Genomic DNA, 20629 nt, shown 5'->3' on the forward strand with positions numbered 1-20629 from the left:
GTGTGGAGTTTGCATATTCTCCCTGTGTCTGTGTGGGTTTGCTCTGTTTTCCTCCCACAGTCCAAAAATGTGCAGGTTAGGTGAATTGGCCATGCTAAGTTGCCCATAGTGTTAGGTGTAGAGGAATGGGTCTGGGTGGATTGCTCTTCAGAGGGTTGGTGTGGACCAAAGGACCTGTTTCCACACTGTAAGAAAAAATATTTCATATCCCCTTTTATTTCAACAAGTGCTTAGAGAGGAACAGTTGCAGCCACTGTGTCATACCCAGTATGGCTGTGGCACATTTCTTAGGTCCTTTTCTGCAGCTTTCAGTGGCAGTGTTCACAGCTCCCAGCATTCCTCTGTCTATCTGTCAGTAGCTGTCTTTTATACAGCTTTCCATTGTACAATCTCGCCTCCTTCTAATGCCATATTATGAGTTCAACCCAGGACCCCACATGTCTTACGGTGTCCTTTATTGGACTTAGCTGCAAGATGTCTCCGGGGTCAATACCTGTGATAAAGGTTACATAACTACAGGAAACCACAAGGCACACTGTTATAATTCTGCAGCTCTATCTCAAACAGCAGCAGTAAGGAGATATGGTGGTGAGGCCCGGCTGTTTTGTAGTCAGTGTTCTCGTCAAAACTGAACGCGAATACTTGTTTCGCCGTAAGTCCTAGATTAGTGCTATTGGAAATCTGAAATGGAAACAGAAAATGCTGGAGAAACTCTGGCAGTAGAGAGGGAAAAACAGAGTCCTGAGTCCAAAGACTCACCTTCAGAACTACCAGACATCAGTGGGAGAGGGAAATTTTACATGTGAATGAAGATATTAGTAAATGGGATTAAGATGATTCAGTTCAATGATCACTACAATAAAAGTTCAAACCATTACCATAATAAAACTATAAACGCAGCTACCTTAGTAATTAGATCTGATGGGTAATTCTGATACACAGGAAGTAATCTTCCCTCTCGCCTGCAAAGAACAAGCTGAACCTGGAGGTTGAGGTCAGTTTTGCGGGGGGGGAATATGGTCTCCAGCCATCGACAGCGTTGCTGTGACTTCTTGGCTGGATGGCTGTCGCTATCGCCTAAAATCCCGCACTGGAAGATTCGCAAGTGGAACCCGGACTCCGAACCCTGGTTTAAACCAGCAACAGCTGAATAATCGTTAACCGCAACTGCAAATATACTGAGTGCAGAAGCAGCGTTACCTCTGGACCCCAGACTGACCACTAACTTTGAAGCTCCGAGCTAGGACTTATGGCGAAACAGGTATTCGCGTCATTGGCCTCCAAACTGAGGAAAGGGGGCATCGCAGCTAAAGGTAAGGTGACTATACACAGGAGTAGCTACTCATCAAGAATCATCTGTTCAGTGGAAATGTAAGCCACCCTTCATTGGGTTGACCGTTTCTTTGTGAAGGCCTTGAAATATATGTCATACAATGATCTATAAACGTAAACTTCTGTCTACAGAGCATTGGTCTCCAAGAAAAGCCGAGAGTTTATGGTGGAATAAGGTAAACCATATTAAAAATAATATAGATAATAAATGGGATGAGGTCCTACAAGCAGAGTTTAGGGAGTTAGGAGCCAAGTTAAAAAGTAAGACCTCAGTTGTAGTGATCTCAGGATTGCTACCAGTGCCACGTGCTAGTCAGAGTAGAAGTGAAAGAATAGGCAGGATGAATGGGTGGCTTGAGAGATGGTGCAGGAGCAAGGGGTTCAGATTTTTGTAACATTGGGACCAGTTCTGGGGGAGGTGGGACTATTACAAATTGGGTGGTCTCCACCTGGCAGGACAGGTAATCAATGACATCAGGGGTGCTTTTACTTACACTGTTGTGGAGGGTTTAAACTAATGTAGCAGGGGGATGGGAACCAAATGAGGAGGTTAGTGATCAGTAAGGAGGTAGTAAATAAAACCTGTAAGGAACTAGATTAATGAAGTTGGCGTGGCTAAGAGAAAGAGTAGGCAGGGCAAAGATGATGAACAAAAAGGGACAGTTAGTCAAAGGTGCATTTGTTTTAATGGGAGAAGTGTAGTAGGTAAGGTAGATAAACTTAGGGCTTGAATTAGTACCTGGGAGTGTGATGTTATTGCCAATACTGAGACTTGGTTGAGGGAAGGACATGATTGGCAATGAAATACCCCAGGATATATATAAATGCTTCAGACAGGATAGAGAGGGAGGTAAAAGGGGTGAAGGCATTGCATTATTGGTCAGAGAGGATATCACATCTGTGCTGAAGGAGGTCACTTTGGAGGACTCGAGCAGTGAGGCAATATAGGCAGAAATAAGAAGGGTGCGGTAACAATGTTGGGGCTTTACTACAGGCCTCCCAGCAGTGAGCGTGAGATAGAGGTACAAATATGTTAGACAGATTATGGAAAGATGGAGCAACAGGGCGGTGGTGATAGGAGATTTTCATTTTCCCAACATTGACTGGGATTCACTTAGTGTTAGAGATCTAACTGGAGCAGAATTTGTAAGGAGCATCCAGGAGGGTTTTATAGAGCAGTACGCAAATGGTCCAACTTGGGAAGGGCCATACTGGACCTGATGTTAGGGAATGGACCCAGCCAGGTGGTTGAGGTTTCAGTATGGGATTACTTTGGGAATGGTGATCACAATTCCGTAAGTTTTAGAATATTCATGGACAAAGACAAGAATGGTCCTAAAGGAAGCATGCTAAATTTGGGGAAGGCCAACTATAGCAAAATTTGGCAGGAGTTGGGGAATATAGATTGGGAGCAGCCGTTTGAAGGGAAATCTACATTTGATATGTGGGAGGCTTTTAAAAAGAGGTTGATTAGAGTCCAGGACATACATGTTCCTGTGAAAATGAGGGATAGAAATAGCAAGATTAGGGAACCATGGATGACAGGTGAAATTGTGAAACTACCTAAGAGGAAAAAGGAAGCATACATAATGTCTAGGTGAATGAAAACAGACAAAACTTTGGAAGAATATTGGGAAAGTAGGACCAATCTGAAATGAAGAATTAAGAGGCTAAAAGGGGTCATGAAATATCTTCAGCAAACAGGATTAAGGAAAATCCCAAAGCCTTTTATTCATTTATTAGGAGCAAGAGTGTAATTAGGGAAAGGGTTGGCCCACTCAAGGACAAAGTAGGAAAGTTATGCATGGAATCAGAGACAATAGGCAAGATTCTTAATGAGTACTTTGCATCAGTATTCACTGAGGAGAGGGACATGGTGGATGTTGAGGTTAGGGATAGATCTTTGATCACTCTAGGTCAAGTTGGCATAAGGAGGGAGGAAGTGTTGGATGTTCTAAAAGGCATTAAGACGAACAAGTCCCTGGGTGTGATTGGAATCTATCCCAGGTTACTGAGGGAAGTGAGACAGGAAAAAGCTGGGGCCTTAACAGATATCTTTGTAACATCCTTGAACACAAATAAGGTCCCGGAGGACTGGAGATTCGTTAATACTGTCCCCTTGTTTAAGAATGGTAGTAAGAATAATACAAGTAATTATAGACTGGTGAGCCTGATGTCAGTGGTTGGGAAGCTGCTGGAGAAGATACTGAGGGATAGGATCTATTACATTTGGAAGAATATCAGTGATAGGCAGCATGGTTTTGTGCAAGGAAGACCATGTCTTACCAACTTAATAGAATTCTTTGAGGAAGTGACAAAGTTGATTGATGAGGGAAGAACTGTACATATCATATACATTGACTTCAGTAAGGCATTTGATTATGTTTCCCATGGTAGGATGATGGAGAAAATGAAGTTGCATGGGGTCCAGGGTGTACTACCTAGATGGATAGAGAACTGGCTGGGCAACAGGAGACAGAGTAGTCATGGAAGGGAGTTTCTCAAAATGGAGAACTGTGACCATTGGTGTTCCACAGGGATCATGCTTGGACCACTGTTGTTAGTGATAAATGATCTGAAGGAAGGTATAGGTGGTCTGATTAGCAACTTTGCACATGACACTAAGATTGGTGCAGTGGCAGATAGTGAAGGGGACTGTCAGAGAATTCAGCAGAATACAGATAGATTGGAGAGTTCAGTGGAGAAATGGCAGATGGGGATCGATATGGAAAAATGCGAGGGGATGCATTTTGTAAGATCCAATTCTAGTGTGAACTAGATGGTAAATGGAAAAGCCCTGGGGAACGTTGATGTACAGAGAGATATGGGTGCTCAGGTCCATTGTACCCTGAAGGTGGCAACACAGGTTGATAGAGTGGTCAAGAAGGCATACAGCATGCTTTCCTTCATCGGATGGGGTATTGAGTATAAGAGTTGGCAGATCATGTTGCAGTTGTATAGGACTCTGGTTCGGCCACATTTGGAATACTGTGTACAGTTCTGGTCATCACATTACCAGAAGGATGTGGATACTTTGGAGAGAGTGCAGAGGAGGTTCACCAGGATGTTGTCTGGTATGGAGGGCGCTAGCTATGAAGAGAGGTAGAGTATATTAGGATTACTTTCATTAGAAAGACAGAGGATGAGGGGGGATCTGATTGAAGTCTACAAAATCATGAGAGGTATAGATAGGGTGGATAGCAAGAAGCTTTTTCCCAGATTACTAGGGGTCATGAGTTCAAGGTAAGAGGGGAAAAGTTTAAGGGAGATAAGCTTGGAAAGTTCTTTACACAGAGGTGGTGGGTACCTGGGATGCGTTGCCAATGGAGGTGGTAGAGGGGAGCACAATAGCGTCATTTAAGATGTATCTAGACAGATACATGAATAGGCAGGGAGCAGAGGGATACAGATCCTTCGAAAATAGGCAACAGGTTTGGATAGAAGATCTGGATCAGCACAGGCTTGGAGGTCCTAGGGGCCAGTTTCTGTGCTGTAATTTTCTTTGTTCTTTGTTTTTTTTTAAGGGTATCATCTGTTCATTTGCACATATGCTTATGTTGGGGAATGGACACTTCTATTGCATTAACTGTATTCTGTTCAGAGCATTTAAGAGGACATCATTTAACTTCAAGTCTAAGGACATGTTAGGAATGATATGTAAGGGCAAAAAGAAGGAATTCCAGAGTGTGGAGCAAAGGAGATTGCAATGGAATAGAGAGCTTACAGTGTTATGTGCCTGGAAGAGTTTAAAAAAAGGAAAGAAGTAGATCATTGAGAGATTTAAAAGATGAGAATTTCAAGTGAGGTGTTTTAGGAAACTGGCAGCAAATGTGAATAAACGGGGAAAGGGGTAGAGTCATTGGACTCAGTTGACCCTATTACTCTACCACTGATGCAGCCAGACTGGCTGAATTCCTCCAGCATTTTGTTTTATTTTCAGATCTGCATCCATTGTATTTTGCTTTTATTTGAGTGATGGATGAATTTATGTTAGTGTTAAATAAGATATGTGCATCAGTCTTTAACGGACTTAAGATACAAAGGATAAAGCCAAAGGAGGCTCAACAGGACAGCATTGGAATACTGTCATTGAGCTGGAGGTGAAAAAGGCGGGGATAGGGATTTCAGTAGTAACTATATTGAGATAATGGCAGGGGAGGGTAATGTTACAGAGTTGGAAGTAGGGAATCTTTATGATGAAAAGGAGACTGTATTAGAAATTTAGCTCTGAGTCATATGGGATTTTGAAGTTGCAAATCTACCCGAGCACAAGAAAATGACTAGACATTGGAATTGATTAGAGGGATGGAAAGAGTTCTTCATTGGCCATTGAGCTGAGCTTATAATTCTGCTTCTGCCACCCAAATATAGTGTGACTTACTGAATGTTCCCAGCTTTTTCTGTTTCTGCTTTATTTTGTGCTGGTGTTTACACTCCACACGAGTCTCCTCCCATTTTTGGCCCCACATCTCCATCTCCACCATAGCCCAATAATCATGTTGATTTGAGTAGTTTCCTTTGGAAAGTTTCTAAACTATCTGACTAAGTCATTTACTGAGGTTATGAATGCTCCATTTATATCACACTGCACTATTTGATTCGGGTTGGGAATGCAATGCTTGAGAGTGTGTTGGAGACAGATTAACTTGGCTTTCAAAGGTAACTGGATCATTTCCTGAAGAGGAAATTATTGCAAAGCTAAGGGAAAAAAGGTGGGGGAGTGTTAGTTGCAGAGAGCTGGCACATAGGCTGCAGACTCTGATGTGCTGAAATTATTCTATGATTAAGGGATTGATCAATGTTTTCTTGTTGTATTTATTGGTAACGATCAGCACTTGCAGCCCCTGGTTTTGGATTGTACCTTGAGCTCTCTCATTCTCTCCATATTAAATCTGTCCAACTATTATCAATTTTAAGATCCATATAAAATCATTTCCATGCCTTCATTTGTCTAAAGATAAAAGCCTTATTTCCCTAAGCTATAAACACTTAGTTCTGTGATCATCTTAATATGTCTTGTGTACTTTCTCCAGCACTTATGTCCTTATTATAGAAGAGAACCAACACAGTCCTCAAAATGCAGCCTGACCAGATCATTCACAAATCTAACAATCTTTTTAATTTTGTATCCCTGGAAATAAACCTCATGTTACCATATTTCATTATCTTGCTGAACTATGAAGCTGTTTTTAGTGATTTGTTTACATGTATGCCTAGATCTTTTAGCTCTTCTACTGCACTCCATTAATTTAGCTTTCTAATAATAATGTCTTCTCTTTTCCATTTAGAACCTTTAGAACAGGCAGATAAAAGAGAATCTTATCAAATTATGTCTGAGAAATGAAAAGCCATGTGTAGCCATTGCAACATCCATTAAGCGTTCCTTGAATATATAGCACAAATATATATGGACCAGATGAGGGTTCATTGCAGTTCAGTTGCTTCTTTCACAATTTGCATGACATTATGAATCAATAATAACTTTTTTTTTTGTTTGTTTCACATCAGATGCAGCTCAAGCTAAGTTCTTACATAAAAGGGGTATCAACCCGAAATCTACCCTGCGCGAGTTTTTACTTTATTTAGTTTTTCTTTTGGATCTATCTATATGTAAGTGTCAAAACACATTAGATATTTTCTAATACATTTATGGTCAATCTGATTAGGGATAGACTGTATTTGATTTTAAATAATTTGATAGTTACATGGTTAGGTAAGATGTTGACAGATCTATAATTTGATGCTTAATGCCATAATGTAGATGTGCATTGGATATCAGTGCCCTGAATCATTTTATGCTGAGGCCCTTTGAACACGTGATACACATAATATGATCAAGACTGTAACACTGGCTAGCTCATTGTGTGGCCTCATTGTATTAAGACCCCATACTATGGTCTAGACATCTGAAGAACTGTCTTAAAAGCTCAGTATTCATCAAGTACTGCAGTGGAGTCCTTTTTGCTTAGTTGGGGCTTTATGATAGACAGTTCTTGTAAAGAATGGATGCCAAAAGTTGCTGTGCTCCGTTCACCTATTTCACATCCAGACGAAAGTTATTGAGAATTTCTTGCAGCTCAGGCAATTGTTGCCACATTATTGAAGTTACAAGTAATCCAGAGAAGAATGAAGGATGTAAGACCTTAAATGATCAATTGGAATCTGCCCTTGTACGTCTAGCTATGTTCAGACCTACATGTAGACCGGTTCAAAGTAATTTACAAGCAGAGACTGATCCTCCAGCAATATGAGCTGAGAACTGAGCACAATAGGACTGCGGAGAAAGTGAGGTCTGCAGATGCTGGAGATCAGAGCTGAAAATGTGTTGCTGGAAAAGCGCAGCAGGTCAGGCAGCATCCAGGGACAGGAGAATCGACGTTTCGGGCATAAGCCTGAAGAAGGGCTTAGGCCCGAAACGTCGATTCTCCTGTTCCCTGGATGCTGCCTGACCTGCTGCGCTTTTCCAGCAACACATTTTCAGCACAATAGGACTGCACAGATCTGGAAATTATTTCCATGACGGATCTGCTAGAATCTAATAGGAAAACTATTGTGTTTTATTAAATGTCACTAGAACAAGCAACAATAGATGATTCAACAATAGATGAACCTGCTTTGTACAGTTTTATCATGTTGTGCCAGGCGATGTGCTTTCCTAAGGAAGACGACAGCAATATCAGTGCGGCTTGCACTTTTAAAAGGTTCAATCTGTTCTATCATTTTCATCCCCTTCAAATCCATTCCTTCCCCATTGAGATGCTACAAAGGGTTTCTTTTCGGGGTCAGCCCTGGAAAAGGGGTAAGGCTGCATTCATTTCTGTGAATTCCTTTGAGGGGAACCATCAAGTACTTAACGTAGGATAATTGATCAGAATTGGATCAGGGTTGTCCCAAAGTAGATTAGGCGGTCTCCAGCACTGAAAAACTTGACTAAATCACTTTTTTAGTGTTTTAGTAAATCATTTTTAAAAAATCAATAATATTGGTTAAAAGGAGAATTTAATAATTTTTACATTTAACGGTGGTTGTTTTGAAGTATCATTAAAATTGGTAAAACATCATTTAGTTTTAGATACTTAAATGGCTCAGCACAAAATAGGTCTTAAAAAACTTAAAAACGAGCAATGGTAAAGATTTACCAGATTACTTCCACTAATTGTGGATTTAATCCTATGCTGTTACTAAGCAAAATAACAAAAATAAACAGTTTTAAAATCAAATAAATAACATTTACAAATGAAATACATATGATGAGGAAATAGGCTCTGAGAAATTATCATGATGGGTAGCACGGTGGCTCAGTGGTTAGCACTGCTGCCTCACAACGCCAGGGACCAGGTTCGATTCTAGTCTCAGGCAACTGTCTGCGTGGAGTTTGCACATTCTCTCCGTGTCGGCGTGGGTTTCCTCCGGGTGCTCCGGTTTCCTCCCACAGTCCAAAGATGTACAGGTTAGGTGAATTGGCCATGCTAAATTACCCATAGTGTTCAGGGGTGTGTAGGTTAGGTACATGAGTCAAGGATAAATATAGAATAATGGGTTTGGGTGGGAGACCCTTCGGAGGGTCAGTGCAGACTTGTTGGGCCAAAGGGCCTGTTTCCACACTGTAGATTCTAATGATCATCTGAAACTTGAATTTCAAAGTTAATTTATTGCCTTAAGATAAAGATATTATATAGATTTTTCAGTATGTGAGCCACAAGACAGATTAAAAGCATTACTAAATTTTGCTGCTCGCATTAAAGTGTAGGAATTCAGGTTTCTATACACAACGTATACATAGAGTCAAAGAGATGTACAGCATGATTCATTGCTAGTGATATCAAATGCATCTTTTCAGCTTCCTTTCTTTTGCAGTAACCTTTGGAATGGTCAATACCAACATGTATTTCTTCACCAAAGTTATGTCTGAACTCTTCCTGGAAACAAAATCCTTTATCAATGGCATAAACTTCAAAACAATAAGAAATATAGAGAACTTCTGGGAGGTATCAATTAATCCTAAATAAGATACATACTTCTAACATGATCTTCTACTGGTACATTTATAGCCCATTGCGAAATGGAAGAAGCAAGAGCCTTGGGTTATCTCAATTGAGAAAAGTAGACTTGGTTAAAGGAGATAGTAAGCCTTGGAGGAGTGTTTATTGAACAAAGTTCTTGCTGATTACATGGAAACTATCTATTTTAGTGTTTTTCTAAAATGTAAAAATGCATGAGGAACATAAGCTACTTGAATCAGATCTTCACCAGCTCCACATCCCATCACTAGCAAAACTGTTTCACTGTCAGAGGTTGAGGGGTGACCTTATACAGGTTTATAAAATCATAGGAGGGCATAGATAAAGTGAATAGCAAATTTTTTTTTCCCTAGGGTTGGGGAGTCCAAATGTAGACAGCATAATTTTAAGGTGAGAGGAGGAAGATTTAAAAGGGTTCCAAGGAGAAACTTTTTCACACATAAGGTGCTTTCGATGTGGAATGAACTGCCAGAGCAAGTGGTTGTTGCAGGTACAGTTAAAACATTTAAAAGACATTTGGACAGGTAACTGAATAGGAACAGTTGAGAGGGGTATGGGCTAAGTACAGGCAAATAGGACAATTTAATTTGGGGAAACTTGGTTTGTTTGACCCTACTGCCGCACCTGAGACATTAATAGACAGTCATAAAGCAGTATTTGGAAATCACCTTGAGAATAATCATGAGTGTAGTGAGAAGTCTTCACAAAACTTCAAAGAATGCTGTATTATCATGTTTCATTTCTCGTGAAATGGGAAACAGTTAGAAGACAAAGTATTCCCGTTAATCTTGCTTACTCTAAGTAATCATTATTTGCCAGAATTTCTTGGCAAAATAATAATGAATGAGGACCCTACTAAAATTATCATTCATTTTTAAAATAGGAATCTTTGAAAAACTTAAATTTAATACTTTCAATGAAATATACCTTAGTACACCCAACATTCAGTAACATAAAAGTCAAAAATCACATGACACCAGCTTATAGTCCAACAGGTTGATTTGAAACCGCAAGCTTTCAGAGCTCCCGCTCCTTCCTCAGGCAGCTTGAGAGAGAGAAAACATTGGACACAGAATTTATAAGTAAAAGATCAAAAGGTCATATCTTGTTTGCGTATGTATTGAACAAGCCTGGATGGCTATTTAGTCTCAGTTAAAATGGAGGTGCAGGTTTCTATTGATTAATATGTAAATCCCAGAATATTTTCTCACAAAGCCTGAAGTTATCTTGGGGCAGTGGCTTGAAAGAAATTCTGGGATGCTTCAGAAACTAACTTATATATACCCAGATTAGACTTTTTATTTACAGCATCATAAGTTATCAAAAACTCTTCTGACTGATACACAAACCTCATGAGCTTTAACTGTCAACTTCCTCTGCATGGACCTGTTTGCCTTCAGCTATTTCATTTGTTTTGCTACCAAAAGAGACATGAAGAATGATTCCACATCCTTTGCCTCAAATGTTGGTACAGCTTGTCCAAGTTCTAACATTTCTTTACTGGACTTTAGGTTATGACCAGTGTTTTTCTGATCAGCATCTTCTAATGCACCTAAGTGCAGCCTTTTCAGCCGGTGTTATCTTTCTTAATGTCTTCTCTTTATGATTTGCTCGATCTGAATCTCTAGTTCCAGCCTCTTAAATGTTCTTTCACTCTCCTTTTCCTCAAGTTCAGTTATTTTAAGTTCCATTTCACGCTGCTTTGGTTGTAGTTGAATTCTTAATGACTCAAGTGATTTACCACTTAATGTACCTAGCTACTCTTATGTATCCATCAGTCCCAAATGCTGTTGCAAATATTCCTTATTTCTGCCTTACTAGCTTTTTCAAGAAGTTCCAACATAAACCAAAGAACAGCACAGGAACAGGCCCTTTGGCCCTGCAAGCCTGCATCAACACCTTTTGCCCTTCCATACTAAAATTATCTTCATTTACAGGACCTGTATCCCTCTATTCCCTTCTTATTTATGTATTTGTCCAGATGTTTAGTAAATGCTGCTGTTGTGTCTGTTTCCGCCACCACCTCTGGCAACACGTTCCAGGCATTCACCGCCCTTTGTGTAAAAAAATGTGCTTCACACATCTCTTCTAAACTCTGCACCTCCCCCACCCCTGTGACACCTTGAATCTGTGTCCCCTAGTAATTGACCCCTCCACCTTGGGAAAAAGCCTCATACTTTCCACTCTATCCATGCCATTCACAGTTTTATAAACTTCTATCAAGTCGCCCCTCAACCACCTGCATTCCAATGAAAACAAACCCAGTCCATCCAACCTTTCTTCATAGCTAAAATCCTCCATACCAGGCATCATCCTGGTCAACCTTTTCTGTACCCTTTCCAAAGCATCCACATCCTTCTGATAGTGTGGTGACCAGAACTGTATGCAATATTCCAAGTGTGGTCTAACTAAAGTTCTATAAATATGCAGCATAACTTGTCTATCCTTATATTCAATGCACCTTCCGATAAAGGCAAGCATGTCATAGCCCTTTGTTTTAATGTCTTATCTACCTATGCTGCCCTCTTCAGTGATCTGTGAGCCTGCACACCTAGATCTAAATGCTTATTAATATTCCTTAGTGTTCTGCTATTTGCTGTATAATTTCCAGTGGTACTTGACCTTCCAAAATGCATCACCTCACCTTTGTCCAGATTAAACTCCATCTGCCGTTTTTTTGCCTGTGCCTCCAACTGATCTACATCCTGTTTTATCTCCTGACAATCCTCCTCACTATTTGTAAGCCCACTAATCTTTGTATCGTCTGAAAACTTACTAATTAGACCAACTATATTTTCCTCCAAATCATTTATGTAGACCATAAACAGCAGAGAGCCCAGCACTGATCCCTGTGAAACACCACTAGTCACAGACCTCCAATCCGAAAAACATCCTTCCACTGCTTCCTCTATCACTAAGCCACTTCTGTATCCATCTTGCCAGCTTGCCCCTGATACCATGTAACTTAACCTTTTGTACCAGTCTGCCATGAGGGACCTTGATAAAGGTTTGACTGAAGTCAATGTAGACCACATCAACCACTTTTTCCTCACAGTCCTCACTTTCTCCAAATTGGAATGTACTGTTCAGTAACAATCTGTGTAGCAAAATAAGAGGGGGAGAAAAACTAAAGGTGAAAATGATTTTTATGCATTGATTATAGACTTCATAAAATTGCTATTTTCAGTATACAGAGGGACCACTCCTGGATAGTCTTTACTGGAAAGAATGGTACAATGGCCAGCCTTTGTATCAAGGCGAGAACTACATATACTATGAGAATATCCTTTTAGGACACCCTCAAATTCGACAGATAAGAGTGCGCAACAATAGTTGTTCAATTCATGAATATTTTCAGAAGATGTTTAAAGATTGTTATGATGCTTATACATTTGGAAATGAGGATCAATCATCATTTGGCCCTAGAAGTGGATCAGAGTAAGTTCTCTTTTTTCAGATATACATTTCTAAAGTCATTTTGACAGATTTTGTTTTTGTAACTTTAAAGTCAAAACTTAAATTTATTTAGAGTCTGTTGTACAGCAACAACAACAGTATTTATTTGTCTAGTGTCTTTAACGTGATAAAACATTCCCATGTGCTAATTTAATACAGCTTTTGATGTGTTTGCCTCCAAACAGCAACATCTGTGCTGGTGAAGGTTGTGTTGGTATGAAATGGCACAGTGTCTTGAGATGGTGGTGCATCCTGTGAGTTTTCCAGTATAGCAGGAACTCTAGTCTATTCCTGTTCTGTTGCTGCATCTGGTGGAGTAACATGGTTTAATTGAAATAACTGGTTGTTCAATCCAGCTCTGTTTTCTTCCTTTGTCAGGAACTTTCAATAAAATTAAAGACCACACCCAGCACATGGTCCAGGGAATGTGGTACACAACCATGACTTTGCTCAATTTGTATAGTATTCACATCTGCCTTTCCCTCAGTAACAGGCTATTCTGTCATTATGCAGACCAATTTCCATAGCCCCCTCTTAGATTACTGTCATGACAACAATGAAAGCCTCACTTCCTTGATGGCCCTTGACATTCTGAGCATGCTGTTCCCACAAGCACTGACAGGTGCTGTGCCACTCCTTCCTGACATCCCTCTTCAGCCAGATGTGCCAAGTGGGTGATCCATCCTAAGATACCTCACATCACGGATGCTAGTGTTCACACATTCACTTCATGAGATATCAAGACTTAGCTGAAGGCACAAAGTGAGTGGACATTGAAAATATTCTGGCCATAGTCATAAAGACTGAAGCTCCAAAACTGGCCATACCCTACTAGCTTCTACCTGATAATATAGAAATTACCCAGGTACGTCCTGTGCACAAAAGGAGGATAAATTCAAACCTGGCCCCTATGGATCTACTCTTGATCATCAGCGAAGTGTTGGAAAAGGGTCTTGGACAGTGTCATCAGGAGACACTTGCAAAGTAATAACTTGCTCACTGACGTTCATTTGAGTTCTTCCAGGGCCACTCTATGTATTCTAAACATAGGAGACAAAAGAGCTCCGGAGGTGAGGTCAAAGTGATTGTCCTTAACATCAAGGCCATGTTCGACCAATATAGCATCATATTCAGAACTCTAGTAAAATTAGAGTCAACTGGATTGAGAGAAAACTCCCACTTGGTTGAAATCACACCTAACACAAAGGAAAATGGTTATGGTTGTTGGAGGTCAGTCATCTCAGCACTAGGACATCACTGTGCCAGTTTCTCAGGGTTATATCCGAGCCTCAACTATCTTCAGCTGCTTTATCGAGGACTTTCCCTCCATCATAAGGTCAGAAGTAGTGATGTTCATTAATGATTGCACAATGGTCAAAACTATTTGTTAGTCCTCAGAAACTGAAGCAATTCATGCCCAAAAAGCGCAGCAAGAGCTGGCCAATATCCAGGTTTGGGCTGACAACTGGCAAATAACACAAGTCAAAATTAGACTGGTGCTGGAAAAGCACAACAGGCCAGACAGCATCCAAGGAGCAGGAAAATCGATATTTCAGGCAAAAGCCCTTCATCAGGAATTTGTCCGAAACATCGATTTTCCTGCTCCTTGAATGCTGCCTGACCTGCTGTGCTTTTCCAGCACCACTCTAATCTGGACTCTAATCTCCAGCACCTGCAGTCCTCACTTTTGCATAAATAACACTTGACAATGACCATCTCCAATATGAGATAATCTAACCATTGCCCCATGTCATTTCATGACATTCTCATTGCTGAATCTACAACAATCAACATTCTGGGAATTTAATCTTGATCAGAAACTGACAATTTGAGCTCCCCAATCACTGAGGAGGTGGATTTCTTCGGATGTTTTATTGAATCTGTTATTCTGTCTTTTTTTCTTTAAAATATGAACAGATGGGAATACCGTGCTCCTAATAATGAGTTTGAGCTGTGGCACTGGGGTAGACTTGGTACATATGGCAATGGAGGATACATTTTTGAATTAACAAGGGATAAAGTTGCTACTGCTGGGAAGATTAAACAACTTAAATCAAAACTTTGGCTTGATAGTGGGAGCAGAGCTGTCTTTATAGATTTTACTGTCTACAATGCAAACGTCAACTTGTTTACTGCAATCAGGTTTGTGAAAATACTTTTAATATTTTTTATGATTGTGATTCACATTATATTTCCACAATTCAATGTTTTTTATGTCACATTAAAATCAATTACTACATCTATGTATTATTCCCATCATGTGTAGTTCATCCATAGCCATTATTATACTAATTCCATTCTGTTAAACTTGATTTCTCTCTTTTCTCTATTGATGGTTTTGTGGATACATCACCACAGCAAAAGAAAATCCATGTAAATCAAACCTAATTAACCCTTATTTTAAATCCAGCAAACCAAAATCTGTCTCAACTATGTACAGGTAGCCCTTTAATGTCAGCCAATTCAATGTTTTTTCACTTACTTTTTTTTAGGGCCCTTTTTTGAGTTACCTTAGTATTTTGCAATTTTTGCATCACCCCACCTCCCAGATTAGAATCATCCGGTGTTGGGGCACAATTGGAACTGGGAAAACACTCAGGTTTAGCTAGGCCAAAGTAAAATGAATGGAGAAAAGTTGTAGTTGATCACCTAACCAATAAAAGAAGCAGAGGCAGTGTTTGTAATGATAGCATGCTATGCTGAAGATATTGCAAAAGTAGTAATTCCAACAAGATACACCCCAGTACCTCAAACACAAGAGACTGGAGGTATAAGGAATATTCCAAAGATGCAGTGAAGCTGTTATTTTACGTGAATACACCGAAGCCTTTTTTTTATTATATTACTGTATCACATTGTACACTTTGGGTGGAATCTTATTGGTGCCTGAGCAACTATGGCGAGCTTTGTGGCAGAATTGAATGAGAAGTCTGGTGAGGCCCATCTTGATGTCATGGGCATCAGCAGCAGTAGCAGGATACCAATCAAAGCAGATTATTGTTTGTTAAACACAATGTTAATAGGCCTACTCTCCTCAACAATATCCAGCTTCCTATCTTGCCAAACATGCCAAACCAGCTCGATGTTGAGAATTCTCAACAAGGAAACCAGAATGAGTACCTGGTGGAGTCAGCTCGCAGCTTACTCCAGAGGACCTCCATGTTGTTTACGATCAGGCACCCTGCTCAAGGAGTGGACCAAGCTGCGTCTCAGAGCAGTTCACTAACTCTCCCAGTGCTCATTGACTCAGCACCTACCTGCATGCTCAGACCTTCATACCTTGCCAATTAGTAACCGGAGCTTCAGCTAGAGCCAAAGGCTATCATTGATGTGCTCTTTAGTCTGATAAGTCTCTTTAGACACAAAGTCTGATTTTCATGTTTGTTATTAGAGATCTGTCCGTCGGGTAGGGAATACCTGTTCTTTGATATACGATACACTGAGACATCAATCTAATGCATACTGCATGTGCCATCTGCCTACATAGCAAACACAGTGTATTCAACCAAATGGACATTCAAGAAAATGATGGGGTCTAGTCCTGAGATCGGTCAGTGCTATTGGTCAGGGGTCCCAGTGCCATAAGTCATGGCCACAGTCAGTCATTCACTTGGAACACTCATGGGCAGTATCTGTCCCAGTACAGTTTGGAGAGTGAGCAATGGTCAGTCCTGTGAAACCATTGCAAGCAGGCAGGGGAATCAAATGTTGTCAGTCATGAAACTTTAAACACAAGTGCTCAGTCATATCCAGGGGATGCTCATTGAATTCAATCTGTGGTCAGGGTGAATACAGTACTGGGGGTCTGTCCATCAATCATTCAGAAGGGATAGAAGGGAGCCTGTCCAGGGAACAGGATGTCAGTGCCAAATGGGGTAGAGGAGTTGAGGCTTGGGGTGGGGGCTTGCAAAACTGAAAAATTTGAAGAGGTAGCAACAAGGATGGTGACAAGGAATTCAAGATGCAGGGGTATGTGGAGCAGCATCAGAAGGTATGGTGGGATAGAGGTGGAGGGGTTAGTGGCAGTAACCACCATTGAGACCTCACAGACAGAATGTAAAGGATTAAGGTATAATGTTGGGGTTCGGGAGACAGCTGGGAGTGAAGATCAAACTGGTGGTTCTCCACACTGGGGGAATGGGTAGATATAGGCTGTCTGGGTAGTGGACATGGAGGCTTGAGGGTGGTATCGTGATGGGTGGCCCAGCTGATGATATCTACAGAGAGCTTCATTCTTTTAAATTCATTCACAGGATGAGGGTGTCACAGGCTAGGCCAGCATGTAATGCTCACTGTAGCTGCCTAGAGGGCTGTTAAGAGTCAACCACATTGCTGTGGGTCTGGATGCAGATGTAGGCCAGACCAGGTAAGGTTGGCAGCTGCCTTCCCTATAGAACACTTGTGAACCAGATGTGTTTTTCTGATAATTGGCAATTAATTCTTGGGTATCGTTAGACTCTTAGTTGTAGATTTCTTTTTATTGAATTCAAATTACACCATCTGCCTTGGGAGGATTCAAACCCAGTTCCCCAGAACAGTACCTGGGTCATGAGATTAACAGTCTAGTGATAATACCACTAAGCCATCACCTCCTGGTCCCTTCCATCATGTTCCATTCTCTAGATGCAAAGTGCTACTAGAAAGTGGTTAGGCCATGCCCAAAGTGCCTGGAGTCGGGGTCACTTTGACAGGTGAAAGCACAGGACCCATGTCGGTTGGGCACAAAGAGATTGAAGCAACAAATGCATGAAGCAGCCATTTGCAAACCCCAGCTACTTTTAATTTGCAATCTTGTCATTCTCCAGTTGCAGTCAGTTCATACTCCATCTCCTGGGGATGAGCAGGATGCAGTTTTGAGGCAGGCCTCTTATATCTCGGGACACTGTGATGGAACTATACTGAACGCTGGAGCAGGACCTGAAGGCTGCAGAGTGGGAGGCCACTCTCTCCAGGTGCCTGTGAAACTGATAGCCACTCTGAACTTCTAAGCTATTGGCTCCTTCCAGGGAGTGACAGCTGACCTGTGTGGGATCTCAGTTGTGCACGCACAATCCATCAGGACAGTCACTACTGCCACTTTTGCCAGGGTCACTTTGTTTCTGTATGGTGAGGCCACTGCTACAGCCTAGATTTAGGAACATGGCTGGGTTACCCGAGGTGCTGCCAGGTGAACTTCACCATGTGGCACTGCGAGGGCTGTACCACAACTCTGCAGATTCACCAGCAGGAAGAAGTTCCATTCCATTAATGCATTAATGTCCAGGTGATCTGTGATCACTGTTACCATTTCCTGAGGGGGTGTTCCCACTACCATGGAAGCAGCCATGGTTGCTATTTCCTGGAGCAATCTCTTATTCCTTTTGTGTTTGAAGGTCCAGATGTCTTTTAAGGCTAGGGACAAGAGCTCTCAATTATGACCATGGCTCATGATACCACTATACAACCCACTGACCGATGCACAGTGCAGATACAATACTGCCCATGGTGGAGCAGATGATGTGGCTGTTGCAGGTGTGCTTTCACTGCTTGGACTGGGGAACCATGTAGTGCGGTGCAGACAGAGTGTGCTGCATTATCTTGGTGTACTGTGCTCTGCACAATTGGAGCAGGTAGTTAGGCAATATTCTGGATGCAGAGGAGCTTTGGGAGGGGGGGGGGGGGGGAACTGGATCAGTCTTCCATGGAGGAGGATAAGGACATTGGAGAGGATGAAGCTGTCCTTGTCCATGGGGCATCAGGCATTACAAGCCAGCAAGAACCACTTTGACACCCATTTCTGATCAATGAGAGCTGGTGCAGCAGACCATTGTGAAGCGTAAAAGATTTATTGGTCATGATGCACCAATCTGGTTTGCATTGTCAGGGCGAACATCGGTCTCTATTGGTTTTATTTGCATTCACTTTTGCTTTCTGGAAAAAAAAATCATGTTTGGATTTGTTCAATTATTTGCCTGTATGTAATGTTTCTGTTCGGCCAGTGATAAACGGCAAGGCTACAGTAAGCAATGGGACGGGTTATTGCTGAATTAGATGCTGTTCAGATGGGATCTAGGTACAGACTGTTAAAGCGTGTGGTATGATAGTTAACCAGTGACCAGTGTGAGACAATGAGGTTGTATGTACAAGGAAATGTTGACCATGTACCCTGGCAACATGACTTCAAGGCTGCTGTGCCATGATGTCGTTGGTGAGGGACAACACTGGATTGCCAGTGAGTGTCCAGATGCCCATTGGCCTTTCAAAGATGGCACTGCTGCAAGGGATGCAGGTCTTTCTGTGAATATCCACTGATTGGTGAGTTGTTCCAGGAAAAGTGCATGATTCTGGGTAATCCAAGATGGAGGATGGGAAAAATTTCTGACTGTAACAGCTGCTCCTTTTTTGAGATACTTTAGGTGCTGGAGGTGATTTCCTCAAATTCCAGGAGCAGCAATTACTGTTTCATATGCTGTTGCATTGTTTTGGAACTTTTGGAAAACAAAGTCAAAACAACAGCAGTTTTAAAAGGGAGAAGAACAGACAAAGGAAGCACCTGGTGAGGTCATTGCAGGAGAGAGAGAGAGAGAGTGAACCTGCACAGTTAGTGCCTTTGCTGTTTGAATTCATATATCATTGGACATTGGAGTGCATCTGGGAAAATTAACAAACAGTGAAATTCACAACTGATCTTGGAGGATCTGTTGGGTGAAGTTCACAGCACAGAATCAGATAAGTTAATCATTGTTTTAAGTGTGGCCTACAGAGAATCTCCAGTAGTGTGAAGAGTGGGTTCTATCTTGATTATATATTTTTGGCGATATGTCTCTTGATTAAACATAAAATATAAGCCATAACTATTAATTGTAGAGGAATAAGATGGTATTAATTTCTGGGTCTTTAGATTATAAAGGAGCAATAATGGCCTTTAATAGAGTGAAATGTGCTTCTTGTCAGATGTGGGAGTTTAAAGAGAATTTAAGGGTTACTACGGATTATATCTACCATAAATGCTGTTGGCTGTGAATCTTATCAGTTCGAATGGATCAGTTGGAGAGGCAGTTAGAAGCAATGAGGAATTTGCAACAGCAACAGTATGTAATGGATGGCAGATATAGGAAGGTGGGAACGTCTCAGATACAGTCACATAGATGGGTTAACTCCAGGAAAGGTAAGAGAGGGAGGCAGCTAGTGCAGGAGCCTTCTGTGGCTATACCCATTTCGAATAGGTATGCTGTTTTGGAAAATGTAGGGGGTGATAGATTCTCAGGGAAACGTAGCACGAACAGCCAAGTTTCTGGTATTGAGACTGGCTCTTATGCAATGAGGGGTACGTTGGGTTCCAAGAGATCAATTGTGTTAGGGGTTCTCTAGTCAGAGATATAGATAGATGTTTCTGTGGCCAGCAGTGAAAAAGCAGAATGGTGTGATGCATCCCTGGTGCCAGGATCAAGGATGTCTCAGAGAGGGTGCAGAATGTTCTCACGGGGGAGAGGAGCCAGCAAGAGGTCATTGGAACCAACAACATAGGAAGGGAAAAGGTTGAGATTCTGAAGGGAAACTACAGAGAGTTAGGCAGAAATTGAAGAAGGAGGTCCTCAAGAGTAGTAATATCTGGATTACTCCCAGTGCTACGAGCTAGTGAGGGCAGGAATAGAAGGATAGAGCAGATGAATACATGGCTGAGGAGCTGGTGTATGGGAGAAGGATTCACATTTTTGGATCATTGGAATCTCTTTTGGGGTAGAAGTGACCTGTACAAGAAGGACGGATTGCACCTAAATTGGAAGGGGACTAATATACTGGCAGGGAAATTTGCTAGAGCAGCTCGGGAGGATTTAAAC

General features: G+C 41.4%; 1 protein-coding gene across 1 annotated transcript in view; it reads left to right on the forward strand.

Moving 5' to 3' along the window:
* The first annotated feature begins 1249 nt into the window (after positions 1–1249).
* The window catches only part of LOC122556993 (polycystic kidney disease 2-like 2 protein), a 74078-nt gene continuing 54698 nt past the window's right edge, over positions 1250–20629 (forward strand). Inside the window, exons 1-5 of the mRNA XM_043704225.1 lie at positions 1250–1313; positions 6841–6942; positions 9190–9320; positions 12541–12791; positions 14727–14951. Coding sequence (XP_043560160.1) covers positions 1250–1313; positions 6841–6942; positions 9190–9320; positions 12541–12791; positions 14727–14951 — 773 coding nt within the window. The remainder of the gene's footprint in view (positions 1314–6840; positions 6943–9189; positions 9321–12540; positions 12792–14726; positions 14952–20629) is intronic.

Source organism: Chiloscyllium plagiosum, chromosome 14 (assembly GCF_004010195.1).
Source record: "Chiloscyllium plagiosum isolate BGI_BamShark_2017 chromosome 14, ASM401019v2, whole genome shotgun sequence".
NCBI classification, from domain to species: Eukaryota; Metazoa; Chordata; class Chondrichthyes; order Orectolobiformes; family Hemiscylliidae; genus Chiloscyllium; species Chiloscyllium plagiosum.